The 15,085-nt window shown below is 47.2% G+C and overlaps 1 protein-coding gene across 1 annotated transcript in view; it reads right to left on the reverse strand.

Moving 5' to 3' along the window:
• Nucleotides 1–13,620, reverse strand: part of Dnajc3 (DnaJ heat shock protein family (Hsp40) member C3) — a 30,753-nt gene extending 17,133 nt beyond the window's left edge. The window contains exons 1-3 of the mRNA XM_038309861.1: nt 13,404–13,620; nt 2,528–2,638; nt 509–633 (exon numbers count right to left, since the gene is read on the reverse strand). Coding sequence (XP_038165789.1) covers nt 509–633; nt 2,528–2,638; nt 13,404–13,485 — 318 coding nt within the window. The 5' untranslated portion in view covers nt 13,486–13,620. The remainder of the gene's footprint in view (nt 1–508; nt 634–2,527; nt 2,639–13,403) is intronic.
• Nucleotides 13,621–15,085: the final 1,465 nt, after the last annotated feature.

Genomic DNA, 15,085 nt, shown 5'->3' on the forward strand with positions numbered 1-15,085 from the left:
ACATTCCACCTCCACACAGACTTGTCTTTCTACACAGAGCTAATGCCGTCAGGCGTACCTGGTATATCCCGCTACTCTCCATACACACCTCTTTTGGTTTTCTTGAGACAGGACCCTCTACCTAGCCCTGACTGTCCTGGAACTATACTTGAACTCAGACATGCACATGCCTGTCTCCCACAGCCTCTGCCTATTATACGCTGGGTTAAGTAGCAAGCACACCCAGCATCCATACAGACTGTTAATTCCGAGAGCTTTGCTGTTACTGCTGTTGTTACTGGAATAAAATCTGGCTATAGTACTCAAGCAGACCTCAAGACCCCTGGGCTCGAGGGTTTTCTTGCCTTCACCTTCCCCTGTCTGGAACTATGAGGAGCCACTATGAGGAGCAAGTGTAGGAAGTCTGATCTCATTTGCCTCTCCACACGCAATGCCTATGGTGCCGATACTCCCTGCAGGAGACAGATGACCTCTTCTCGTTTCCCTTAACAAGTTCAGGTGCACTCACTGCAGTGAAGTCCGTCTTCAGTTCAACCACTCTAGTTAAGTCAGGCAGTGCTGCTTTGGATTTTCCCATCGCTAAGAAGACAGTAGCTCTCCGATAGTATGCTATATAGTTATCAGGGTCACCATCTGAAAATTAAAGTAATATTAGCTTTCTGTAATTCACCTGAGAAAATTACAGCTTACAATTTTATTAAATATGGCAAATAGGCATAGTAGTGTACAACTTTAATCTCAGCACTTGGGAGGCAGGGGAAGGCTGAGTTTAAAAACAGGCTCGTCAATACAGCAAATTCAAGTCAAGCCACGGCCATACAGACTCTCTGTGAAGACAATAAATATAAGAATAGCACAGCCGAGTGGCACTGTGCTTAGGTCAGTACAACACGTGGCAGTCCCCGAAGGGCGGCACACCAGAGAGAACACAGCTCCAGTCTTCCCCTCCGCGTGGCCCTATGCACCTCCTCTCTTTGGATATGTATCTGTACCCTCTGAAAGATCTTCGGTCGTAAACCAGAGAAGTGGCTTAGAGCCAGCTGTTCTAGCAAGCTAACTCCATGGGACCCTTGATTTATACTTGGTATATCTGCAGTTTCAGACTGGCATCTAAAGTGGGCAGCAGTTTTGCTCAAAACCTATGAGTTTTTAAGCTGCTACATGAAGCACAGTTTCTTAAAAAACAGCGACTATGGTAGGCTGGGAGGTTCAGCAAGTAAGCCACTGCCACACAGACACGGGGCCTGAGTTCACATGCCCAAGCCCATGAAGGCCTGTCACATGACCACACACTGTACTTTATTGAAAATAAACTACCTGACTTGTCAGGGCTGACTAAACCACTCTGCACAATCCAGGTGAGAAATGAATAAAAGGATACCTAAGAAAAGTTAATGTTAAAAGACCTAGGTTAAAACTTAGGCAGAAACTTCTTCGAAGGTGCTTTAAGCTGGGCAAGGCTGAAAACCACGTTTAATTCCAGCCTTCAGAGGCAGAGGCAGGAGCAGCTCTGGGAGCTCAAGGCCGTGTCGTGACTGAGTGAGCTCTAAGCTAACAAAGACTGAGATTCCATCTCAGAGAGAGAGAAGGAGAATGCGGCATTAGTCCTCAGGAGCCATGTATTCTATTATCTCTTTCGTAGACATCACAATGACAATTGATGTTACAGAAGGCTACAAGTCATCTGAAAGAAACATCACCAGGGGCAGCTAGAATCTGACCAACAATGAAGAGTCAATGAACTAGAAAATCTCAAGTCTGGAACAACCACCAAAGCAATGACTGTATTCATCACCTAGCCAAAGAAAAGAAGAGCACACTATGTGAGGTCTGCTTAAACAAAGTTTTCATAAGAATCTCGCTTTTCATTAGACGTTGATGAAGCATAATGGAGACTTTTATTATGAAGGTTCCCATGGGACACACTGAATTCCATCCCAGTCAACAGACTCGCTCCTGTTACTTCCCACTCCTGTGGTCTCTTTCCTCTCCCACAGCCCCTCTGCTACTTTCATGCCCTTCTGCCTCTGACGTTCTTTCCGCCACCTTCCTTACGCTCTGAGGGGCTGGATAAAAAGTTCCACTTAGAGCTGAGCCTTCAATGGTTCCTGACTCTCCACAAGGCTCTGGAATTACTACTGCCCACTGCAGAATGGAGTTTCTCAGAATGACAAATCTTGAGTTATTCTTAATACATAGATGGCTAAGCCTCAGTGAGCTGTTTTTCATAGATTTGCTTTTAAAGAGTGTGTATACACATGTGTGTTTGTGTGTGCAAGTGGTATGTGCCTGTGGAGGAGCAGGGCACGCCCTTCCACAGAGCCTTCCCTCCAGCCTACTCACACCTCTCCCGTTAGATGCACGTGCATTCATGTATTCTGTGTTTACTAATCTAATTCACCCAGAATCCTGAAAATATGCTTAATGGTTTATTTAACATGTAATAATGCTTTCAGTGTTATTCAAAATGGAAGCTCTGACTAACAATCCAAAGAGAGCAACTGAGTGGTTAGGGTATGATACCAACCTACTGCAGCATGAAACTGAGATAAAGCATCAGCTAGCTGTCCAGCTGCAAGTAACTTCTTTCCCAGTTCAAGATGTTTCTCTACATCTGCATTTACTCCACATTCAGCACCTAAAAAGGAAAACAGAATAATGAGTTAACTTCCCATGAAGCAACTGTAACCCTAATAAATAGTCAAAAATACCATTAATCTGCTTCAGCCATCTACTAAAATAAGAAAAGTCACAGAAACTGGAAATGACACAGTAAAGCACACTGTTTCATTTTATAGAATATAAAAAGCTCCCAAGGAATAAATCCAGCTGAAAGAATAAAAGAAAAATAGATAAGAGTACTGATGACGTTATTCTGAACAATTTAAGTACTGCTCAATTAAAGCTGGGACGCTGGCTCAGTTGATAAGATGCGTGCTATGTAAGCATGGATCTCCACAACCACAAAATGCCAGCAGGGCACAGCAGCCCATGCACAAACAGGAGATCCTCAGTGCAAGATGGCCAGCTAGCACACCACACTGAAGACTCCAGATTCAGGGAGACTCAGCCTCGGGAAACAAAAACTGAAGAAGCATGGTTAAGGAAGAGACCAGATACTAACCCAGCTTCCACCTGCTCACACGTCCACGCACACACATGAACACAGACACACACCACATAGTCTCTTAAAGAACGCCTTTGCTAAGCTAGACCCTCATCTTAATGAAAATCAGTCTGCTACGGTATCCAAGGACACCAAGCAATGACAACACACCAGGCACTGGGTTAGTCACTGGGATAGTGAGCCCTGCTCTTTGAATCCTCTACGTACCCCAACATTACAGTGGGAGGAGACAGACATAACAAATAGTAGCTTGTATAATCAGGTAAAAACTACTGTGGAGTAAGTCAAGTGTCAACAGCGAGACAGACTAACAAATGGTCCAAGAGCATGCTTCCTTGAAAAGCCAACTTAGAGCAAAACTTAGAGGACGTAAGAAGCCCATCATGCAGGCAGGGAAAGGAGACTTTCCAAGTAGTAGCAGCTCACACAAAGACTTTAAGTTCATGGTACCCAGATACATTCCAGAAATGGCAAGGAGACCTGGATAACTGTAGCAGAGCCACAAAATAAAGCAGTATGAAACCAAAGACTAACAGCCTTGTTATGTCCTGCTTTGAATTTTACTCCGTGAAAACCAGAGGCATTTTAAGTCGAATGATATGTCTAAGTAGGCCAATTATGTATAAACTGTCTCTTTGCTCTGAACTCCTCCTTCAGCAGTTACCCTGACACAGTAATGGACCAGCGAGTTCAGGCACTCCTCCTTCACAGTGAAGTCAATGTTGTTTGCTACAAAGGAGCTAGGGAGAACTGTAGGAAGGACAGGTGCCTTATGGTTCTGTTTGCTAGTGTGCTCTTTTGTTTTTCTGGCTTTTGCTACCTACTAAAGAAAAGATGGTTACCAAGAAGCTACACTTGACTCTGTTCTTGTCTGTCTAGAATCTTTTTTTTTTAAAGTTTCCTCAGGCTTTATGTGGAAAATCTCACCAAAACGTTTGGGTGTTATTTGTAGAGGGAAGTTTCTGTCCCCCTGGTCCCGCAGCCGTTCAGTCCCAAAGAAACACAGAGGCCTATATTGATTACAAACGGTTTGGCCTACTAGCTCGGGCTTATTATTAACTAGCTCTTACAACTTAAATTAACCCATAATTCTTATTTATGTTTGGCCACATGACTTGGTACCTTTCCTCAATGAGACAGTCTCATCTTGCTTCCTCTGTACATTGCTGATGACTGACTCTGCCTTTCCTCTTCCCAGAATTCTCTTAGTCTTTTCACCTTACCTATACTTCCTGCCAGGCTATTGGACAATCAGCATTTTATTAAGCTAATAAAAGTGACAAATCTTTACAGTGTAGAGGAGCATTCTCCCACAGCAACCTCCCAACAAGGACACTGCAGTCACACTAACTTCACAACTCACAATTGTCCATACAGCCACACAGAAAGTATCGACACTGGAGTCTACATTGGAATCTACAACCAGCATGATTGCTTTCTGTTCTCCCACCAACTGCAGTCAACTCTGGCTTCAGTGTCTTCACCACTAGCAAACCTGAGCTGCAACCACAGCTTCACACAGTGTGAACCTGAGTTCCCAGGGAGTGAACACAGTGTGAACCCGAGTTCCCAGGGAGTGAACACAGTGTGAACCCGAGTTCTGAGGAGAGAGCCTCTTCCCCAGGGAGTGAACACAGTGTGAACCCGAGTTCTGAGGAGAGAGCCTCTTTCCCAGGGAGTGAACACAGTGTGAACCCGAGTTCTGAAGAGAGCACCTCTTCCGCAGGGAGTGAACACAGTGTGAACCCGAGTTCTGAGGAGAGAGCCTCTTCCCCAGGGAGTGAACACAGTGTGAACCCGAGTTCTGAGGAGAGAGCCTCTTCCCCAGGGAGTGAACACAGTGTGAACCCGAGTTCTGAGGAGAGAGCCTCTTCCCCAGGGAGTGAACACAGTGTGAACCCGAGTTCTGAGGAGAGAGCCTCTTCCCCAGGGAGTGAACACAGTGTGAACCCGAGTTCTGAGGAGAGAGCCTCTTCCCCAGGTAGTGAACACAGTGTGAACCCGAGTTCTGAGGAGAGAGCCTCTTCCCCAGGGAGTGAACACAGTGTGAACCCGAGTTCTGAGGAGAGAGCCTCTTCCCCAGGGAGTGAACACAGTGTGAACCCGAGTTCTGAGGAGAGAGCCTCTTCCCCAGGCAGCCTCTCTCACTGTTCTTCCCACACCTTTAGTCCCTGCCGCACCATATAAAAAGGAAAGACTCTACCTAGCTCCCCTTTACAAACTCTTTTGGTGTGGTGTGAAGACATATGCACGTATTTGTACCGTGTGTAGGGGTCAGGTCGACACCAAGTATCCTCCTCACTTACTCTCCACCTTATTTTTTAAAACAGCGTCTCTTACTGAACCTGAAGCCTGGTACCTGGCTAGTGTGCCAACCCCAGAGACCACCAGTCTGCGCCCCCGTGTGGAGATCGAGTGCACATCATCCTGCCCCAGAGACCACCAGTCTGCGCCCCCGTGTGGAGATCGAGTGCACATCATCCTGCTCTACCTTTCTTCTCACATCTGGTGCTAGGCACTAAACTCAGCTCCTCAGACTTCTACATCAAGCACTAGAGCAGCTGAGCCACGCCTACAGCGGCTCCTTTACAACCACTGTGTGCTTTGTTTCCGGAGCGGCCCAACTGTTACACTGGCCCTGGAAATGGTCCGGGACAAAGACCCACCAAAAGGTGCTCAGAGGTGTTTGCTCAAACCCCGACCCTGAGTGGAGCACTGAGCTACTTGCCAGGGGGAAGTGACATGCTAGTGGTCCAGTCAAGCCCTACAGCTGGTTCAGCTACCACTCTGGTCACTGTGACAGCGTACTGAGACCCTCTTAGACGGCCAAGTGTCTCCTATGCTTGGCCATAATTGCAGAAAGGGTGACTGGGACTGTGAAGTCAACCTGGGAGATTCCATAACTATATATATATATATATATATACACACATACATATATATACATATATATGTACGTACATATATGGCATATATATATATGTACATATATAAAGAGAGAGAGAGAATATAATTAGTCCATAACAATAATCACCTGCCCCTGCCTCAGTCACAACGCTGGTCTAGCTAAAATCAGCCAGAAAATTATAAGACTTGCAAATCTAAAAGTACAGTTAAATCCACTGTCCCATCAAGCCTCACCAGGTTTCTCCTGGCACAGATTAATAAATAACTGGACCCTAGTATTTGTAGTGGGAACACGGGTTTGAATGCAGTTAAAATTGATTCTTTTCAACTTTTTTGGGGGGGAGGGTGTCAAGACAGGGTTTCACTGTGTAGCCTTGGCTGTCCTGGAACTCACTCTGTAGACCAGGCTGGCCTCAAACTCACAGAGATCCGCCTGGGATCCGAGTGCTGGGATCAAAGGCGTGCACAACCACCACGCAGTTCTTCTCAACCTCTTACTTGAAACAGCTTCCCCTTCCTGTTCTAAGGAAGCTCTGTTTGCACTGTTTAAAAACAACAAAGCTTCCTCCCCTAGTTCTCTGGACATATATGCAAAAGTGCCAAAAGTACAGGGAATCTTCTCAATTTATGGCAACATAGCTACTTATATAGGTTCAATAACAATATTTCTTATAGGAATAGATCATCTGTAAGTGTTGGCTATATTCAGTAACAATGTGACTAGAGATCTGATTTGAAGGTGCTGCACACAGCTATAGCAGACACGATGACAAAGACAAGAAACCAAGGCAGACTTCATGTAGAGAACACAACCCGGGCTGGGAGGTGCAGAGGTGGCACATGGTAACTGAGGTGGCACTTCATATACACAGCTGCTGAACACATACATGAGTGAGGGATTTCATATTCCAGCAAGCCCAGAGAACCTTAATTAGTGGACTTTGGGAAATATTATTCAAATGCACTCTCTTCTTTGAACCAGGGATGGACTCCAGGTACTTCTGAGTACACCAACTCTGATAAAAACAAACAAAAAGGACCACAGCCAGACAGACTGGTAATGAGGAATTCTGAAACACAAAGAAGTTCATAAAATAATATTTTTCTTTTTTTGAGACATGGTTTCTCTGTGTAGCCTTGGCAATCCAGGAGGAACTCACTCTGTAGAACAGGCTGGTCTTGAACTCAGAGCTATCCTCCTGCCTCTGCCTGCCTCTGTCTGTTGAGTGCTACCACCGCCCAGCACATAGGGCCAGTTCTTAAATAATTTAGCCTAACACTAAGAACGAAAATAAAACAAAATTAGTAGCACAAATATTTTAAAAATTGTTTAAAATAAATATAATTAATAATCTTACAGATTCAAAAGGTTGCAAGATCTATTTAAATTGAGCTCTAGCAGCAAGGACACAATGGAGAACAAGAAATAAACAAGATGATTTCCTAAGTGCCAATCTGATGCTAGGAGACAAAATGCCCGAGGAGAGGAGTAATCACTACAGACAGTCAAAGAGGCTCCCTGGGTCAATAACGCTTGCGTTAAAACAAAAATAAGCAGGGCTGGAGAACAGTGCTGAATGATACCTGCCAAAATCATACCCAGGTCACAAGCCAGTGCAACCAGCCTGGCATGAGCAAGCCCAACTTCAAGGAAACTAGACGAGGTCACAGACAGCAGAAAAGGAGGGAAGGACAGCGAACATCTACAAGATAGATGGAAACGCAAGGGACAGAGCCAAGTTTAGGTCTTTATGTGAGTGATATGGAAACCCTAGAAAGGGCTTTAGCAAGAGACTGAAGGTCTAGCTGAAGTTTGTAAGACAGAGTGGAGTCAGCTATGAATCAGAACTGTGGTTCCATGAACTAAGAACAGTGTTAGATACACTATACAGATTGGCTTCATTTATGCTTTCAAAAGATAATCCATCTTGCTATACTGATCACTTTTTCCAGCAAAGTATATTCATATACTATTTATATTTTTAAAATCATCAAAGTAAACTAAGGAATATTTGTTTAAAATATTTTGTTTAAAATGGTGACTAATTGTGAATCTCTGATGAGATGGCTCACTTGAGAAGAAGGAACTAGCCACAAACCGGCTACCGAAGTTTGATCCCGGGCAAACAAACAACTGATTCCCAAAAGCTGTCCTCTGAAGGGATGATGGGGGATCCAGGGGAGGGAAGGGGTGATGGGAGGGATCCAGGGGAGGGGAGGGGTGATGGGGAGATCCAGGGGAGGGGAAGGGGTGATGGGGAGATCCAGGGGAGGGGAAGGGGTGATGGGGGGATCCAGGGGAAGGGAGGGGTGATGGGGAGATCCAGGGGAGGGGAAGGGGTGATGGGGGGATCCAGGGGAGGGAAGGGGTGATGGGGGGACCCAGGGGAGGGGAAGGGGTGATGGGAGGATCCAGGGGAGGGGAAGGGGTGATGGGGGGGATCCAGGGAAGGGAAAGAGTGATAGGGGGGATCCAGGGAAGGGAAAGGGTGATAGGGGGATCCAGGGAAGGGATGGGGTGATGGGGGTGAACCAGGGGAGGGGAAGGGGTAATGGGGGAATCCAGGGAAGGGAAGGGTTGATGGAGGATCTAGGGGAGGGGAAGGAGTGATAGGGGGTGATCCATGGCAGGGGAAGGGTTTATGGGGGATCCAGAGGAGCGAAGCGGTGATGGGGATCCATGGGAGGGGAAGGGGTGATGACAAGAGAGAGAACAACTGGCTCTGAATATTCCGAAATCCGCCTGTGGAAATTTATCCAATGTGGTGATATTACAATGGTTGGGAAGTAAGTTACTAGTCTGTGGCGTCAGACATGTACTGGTGCCTTTTTAAAGGGAACGAGCAGGGAACAAGCTGGTCCTTTTGCCATGTGAAGCCGCAGCACCCAGCCTGTCTTCGGTGTAAGGACCCAGAAGGTCCTTTTCACATGTAATCCCAACAGCAGAGAAGCTAAGACAGGACACTGACTTTGCATCCTGCCTGGGAAACACATCAAGTTCATGACCAACACAGGTTATCAGGTGACCTATAACTCCTCATATTGAAAACTACAATCAAGCTGAAATGCTCAGGCCAGTAAGCGGGGCGCTGTTGTCGAAAGAAGGGAAAGCAGTCCTCAACAAAGACGGGATCTAAGGGAACGAGGCAAGCGGGGTTTGCAGGCTGGCTCAGCGGGTAAGGCTTTACCACCAAGTGTGGGAGACTTGATCGCTGGAACCCACACCACCTGCAAGAAGAAGAGAACCAGCTCCTGCAAGTTTTCCTCTGGCCTCCACACGTGTGCCAGCACAGACCCAACTCTCTCCTCCCCGGTTCTGTTGTTAAGAATAAAGGGACTAAGAGAGGGGGAATTTAAACCGGACTTGGTTATTCATGGAAAAGGAATGAAAATGGTTCAGTCTTCAAGAGCAGACATAGTAAAGAATTATAAGAATATTAGCAGTATTGAGTGTGCAGCTGAGATTGAGACTGGGTGCCTACAATGAGACTAACAGCAAATTAACAAAGTTATTCTTCTCCATCTGCATTTAGCTCTTAGGTACAACAAGAAAGACAGTCAAGCTTGAATTTAATGGATTTTGGTATCTCCCAGGTAAGAAAAGCCCAAAACACAAGAGCAGAGAAATTTAAGAGTATTTGTAATCAAGTGTAACCACGTGGTTGCAGTGACGAACTATTGAGCTTGAAAAAAAATGGATAAAAGATATTAATACTTCCCAAATGGACGTCTTAAGTTCCCTCTTCTGTGAATTCTAAGGTAGCCCACTAATGTTATACCATATATATACACCTCATCACAGTGCCATAGAGCATACCCTTGCTGAAACAAGTCTTTTATATTCCAAAACTCCAAGCAACAAACTCAGATTTATCTATTTTTAAAAGAGCCAGTTTCTAAAAATACAGAAAGAAAAATAAACTATGGTTGAAATAAATGTTTCCGTTTTAAAGGGCAGGTGACTGGGTCTCCCTGGGGCATTTCTATGGAAACACAGTTAAGGTGCTGATGAATGAATCAAAAGAAGGCAGGTGTGAAGGGGCATGCTCAAAACCTCCCACCCCCACCCCGCACTCAGAAGGCAGAGGCGCCAGAATCACTACAGGCTGTGCCCATCCTGACCAGAGTCCATCTAGACTAGCCTGGGCTACAGAGTGAGGCTGTCAGACAAAACAAAACACAAAAACAAATAACACACACACATCAATCAACCAATCAATTAATTAAGAGATCATGATAGCAGAAACTAAACTTAACCACGATTAACTTCACATGGGAAAATCACAGCCACTTGCTCCAGGGCACCCCATCTCAGAACAGCCCTGTCCAGACCACATGGGAGCCACTGCTAACCAGGCAGCTCAGCAAGGCTAGCTGGTGAGCTGAACTCAGACACTCTAACTTCATATCTAGCCTGCTAAATAATTCAAAATAATCTTAGGGAGCTGACCATCTGATTATAGAAACTGCCTTAAAATCATTTTTAAAGTTCTCTTCATATTTAACTAGCATCACAGAGATCCTACAAAAGGTAAAATATACTCTTAATTTATCAGTTCAAGCAAAATGTATAACAACCTTTGCTTTGAATAGATTTTCAAGTCTTTCCCATGGTGGCCAAAATATATGGATTAATTAGCTTAATTCAGTGAATTTAAAAATGGGTTCCTGATATATGTCAAGAAAAGATAAAACTACGGCAACAAAAAAAATGTGTGTTTTTCATTCTGTGTTCACACTCAAGTCACTAAATAAGCCACTAACAACAAATTTAAATAATCTTATTTGTAATGTGAGAATGCTAAAGTGGATACTAACATATCTCTGTGTGTAAGAGACAGTATGTGCTCCGCACCTCATCCCTGGAGTTGGGAGTTACAATGGTTATAAGGATGGGCGCTGAAGTCCCACCACCCTCTGCAAGGGCGGCCAGCAAGCACTCTTAACCACTGAGACATCTCTCTAGTCCCTAAAATTTTTTTCTACTCAAAAGTTCTAGATTGATTTGAAGGCTCTGAGAAAGAGAACGCGGAGAGTCAGCTGTTCAGTTCGTGACATGTGCTTTCCTTCTGTAGATTATAACAGAAAAGCTTACTTTAAAAGGGTATTTTTAAATCAGAAAAAAAAAACAAAAATAATCAGGCTAATCACTAAGAATATTTCCTATAGTAAGACCCTGGGCTTCACACTCCCTGTCCTCTCTCCAAGCCTAAAGGAGAGCATGGCACCTGACCTATATGCCTCCCTCAAACCAGGCACAGCTAACTTATTCTAGAAAACGTAAGCTGATGATTTGCTACTTTAGGATCTAAAAAATAGCAGACCTCTAATTTAAGAGGCTCTCAAAATGTGGTCATCTGGGATCCTTGTAAAAATGCAATTTCCAGGTTCCATAAAGACAAAGTGTGCCTAGAACTCTTAACCGTCCCCCACATGACATTCTGATACACAGCTGGAGGACCACCTTTTGGGAGAGAGAGCATGTTTTCTTTCCTTTTTTTAAAGACAAAGTATCACACTGTAGCTCAGACTGGCCTATAACTCATGACAATCCTCCTGCCTCAGCCTCTTGAGTGCTGAGATCACAAGCAAGGGCTGGCACACCTGGGAAGAATCACTGTACTGAACCTGCCAGGAAATCACCTTTCTGTCACTTTCTATTGGTAACTTAAAATGCTTATTTTTCTTACCTGCCACAACTCTGAAATGACTGGAAACGAGGCTACCAATAATTTCCCTGTGTCCAGTTCATAATGAGATAAAATTTACTTTTAAAGACTTTATTTACCGTGTGTGTGTGTGTGTGTGTGTGTGTGTGTGTGTGTGTGCGTGCGTGTGTTTCTGAAGTTGGAATTATAACTGTGAGTAGCCTGATCAGGTGCTGGGAGCCAACTCCAGTATTCTGAAGACCAGCAAGCAATCTACCCACCGCTCCAGCCCAAGATAAACTGTCATTAGTTCTCAGAGTACCAGTTCCCCTGTGTAAACACTATCACATATCTGCAAGAAGAAGAGGGGCTTACAAAAAGGCTCTTCTCTCCCTCGCCCGCGAAAGCTCCTGAAAAGGCAACCCTCTGGCTTCCCCTGAGAGGTGCCATTAGTGATTTTTTTACAGAAATACCACAGTGAGAAATGAAGTGCTGAACGTCTTAAGAATCATAGAGAATAATAATTTGAAAGAGGTGACTGATCTACTACAAACTGCTGAAAAGGTAAAGCAAAGCAAAATAAGCACTTCTATATCTGAAAAAAATAGACACTAAACACAACATAAGCAACATTCTCTTAAGTATCCAAAATAAGTCATTAACGATAACTGAGCATGATTAACACAGATGGAAAGAATCAGAAAATTCCAGAGAATTAGACCTATATATTAAAGCGGCCCGGGCCTTCAAATTCCACTCCCCTCCCGCCTGAGGATGGTTCCAATGTCAATGACTGCTCTCAGTACTATTCACTAACTTGAGGTTCAAAGAACATACGGGCACCAGAAAGCCAAAACAAACAAAAACCCTACCTTTAATGGAGATGTAACAACAGAATAGTATGACTTTTTCACTAAGAAAGAACGCCACAGACACTTTCCTGAGGATTTCCCCATCAACTTGTCCCAAATCCAGTTCCTCAATCCCCACCCCCCATGGAACAGTCAACTGTTTACTTTCCTTGACAACTATCCCCTTCCCCTCCCCACTTTCGGGAATGAGTACAGGAGCAGTGGCCAGGACAGATAAGTCACTACAGCACAGTAACCAAGCTGGGAAGCACTGTTCAATGGGCATTCGGGACTTCAATGCCAAAGTCCTCCCGGCTTATACCCGAGGTGGGACAAGCCTCCTGTTTTGCTAGTATGCTGGGAGTAGCCAACATTCCAGTCTGGAGGCCAGGGTGATTTGTAAGAGCTCCTGGTCTTTTTAAGGAGATTCCCCCACCTCAACCTCTCGCCCCGAGAACTAGAAAAAGTAGCACAAGCAATTAAAAAAAAAAAAAAAAAAAGTTGAATGACGCCATGCTGGGAACTGCAAAACCAGCAAGCAACTTGGGAGCAGCCAGCCCAGCATGGACTTCTCCAGGCGGCAGCCTAAGTCGCGCACCCGACGCGGGGTGCTGACTCCTGGGACGAGCCGTCTCCGCGCTCAGTCCGACCTGCACCCGTCCCGTGCCGGCCGCCGTTATCCCTCCCCACGGGCGCCCCAGGCCGCCGTCCCAGCCTCACGGCCCGCCGGTCGCCCCGTCCTCCGCTCGAGCCCGGCCTCCGCAGGTTCCGCCCGCCCGCCCGGCGCCCAGCCCCGCGTCCCCCACTCCGAGCGCCGCTCCCGCCCGGCCAGGGCACCCGGAGCTCGGCCCGGGGCAGGGCGGGACTCACCTTCGTACTGCAGGTCCACCAGGACCAACAGGAACGGGAACACCGCGCCCAGCCGGCTGCCCAGAGAGCCGGGGGCCACCATGTCCAAGGGCGCCGAGGCCGAGCAGCAGGAAGGTGCGCGGCCCAGCAGCCCGCGCGGCGCACAGCCCGCAGCCAAGCGCCCGCCGTGCGTCCGCTCACTCGGTCCCTCGGCCGGGCCTCGGCGGCGGCTGGCGCCCAGCGGCGGAAATGGCGGGGGGCGGGGCCCGAAGACGCCACGCCCCCCGAGCGCCGCCACCGCCGCGGTCCAATCGCCTCCCTCCGGGTCGCGGGGCGCCCCGGCTCGCCTGGGTCGTGGTCGGCGCCCATTGGCTGCGGACGCCGACGCCCCGCCCCGTCCCCGATAGGGTAACGTGGAAGCACAAGACGAGGCGGCGTCCGGCGGTCGTGGAGCTGTCAGCGGGCTCCAAACCGTCAACCCGGAGCCGGGGAGGAAGCGGCCAGGGAGGCCGCATGCGCAGCCCGCCGGAACGCTGGGGGCCCGCCTCGCGGCGGGGTTGGCGGAGCGACGCCGGGGGTGTCCCGGGTCCGCCCGGGTGGGGGTGGGAGGGTAAGGTGCGGCCGCCGTCCCGCCGGCCAGGCCGCCACGGTCCAGGAAGTCCGGGACGTCGCCGAGAAGCTGAAGGGGACGGGGAACGGGTACCGGGGAGGAAGTGAGCCTGAGAGCTGGCACGGGGGACCTCGGGTGCTGGTAGACGCCACAGTCTTATGCTAATGTCCCCCTCAGCAAGTAGCAACTCTCTTCAAGGCCCTGAGGGAATAAAGCTGGAAGCGACCTAGATGCCCGACCTTGGGAAAAGGCTTGGGGACCAGAACTCTGGATTTGTTCCAGTGAAAGATGTTAAGAGCCCTTCCAGCAAGCCTCACAGTTGGTCTGGGCGTCACTCTTAAAGTCCCTTCCTAGCCTCTCCCATGGAGCTTTCAGAATCATCCTTTTTTGGTGGAGGTTGGCTAGCTGCAGGCTTCCAAGTTCCCAGGCTACAAGCTGCCCTAGGCCAATTATGTATTGGCGAGTCCTTGAAATGCTTCGCTGTAGAACCTGAGCCCATTTCTCCCTCAGTCTTCCCAAGAAGCAGCCTTGCAGTTGGAAGTAAACTTTTCACCCACGGGAGCCGCTCTTTGTGTGTCTTTACTGTGCCTGTTTCATTCAAAGAGAGGATAAGAGCTTGACCAAGATCGAGTTCAGATTATTCAGTTTAGTTTTGATCATGGCCGTTTCTTCTGTTTTTGATACCTTAGTGTTACTTTGTGCTTTAAGAATTATGGTGATTTTTTTATGAAAAAAAGAAATAAAAAGGAAGGGCATGACTGCCCCTAGCTATGGTGGAGGAGAAAGTTTATTGTAGATGAAGGGGAGCGCATAGAGGCAGACATCTGGGTGGGTTTAGAGTGAACGAGACCAGACTGAGCCATGTGAGGAGAGGGAAGAGAGGGGAACTGGGTACAGCAGCCAAGAGGGCAAAAGGTTAAAAGTGGGAGGGGAGGGAGCGGTAACCGGAATGTTACCTCTGGGGCACTTTCAGGGTAGAGGGCCTGATATGCCAAGCCACAGACAGTACCAGGTAGGGACTAAGCAATGCTGGGAGAACCAGGCTCTAAGTCCTCGCTGATATTTAAATAGGCACCTTAGTCATTTGTCCCAG

The sequence above is a fragment of the Arvicola amphibius genome, chromosome 13, assembly GCF_903992535.2.
Source record: "Arvicola amphibius chromosome 13, mArvAmp1.2, whole genome shotgun sequence".
Taxonomy (NCBI): Eukaryota; Metazoa; Chordata; class Mammalia; order Rodentia; family Cricetidae; genus Arvicola; species Arvicola amphibius.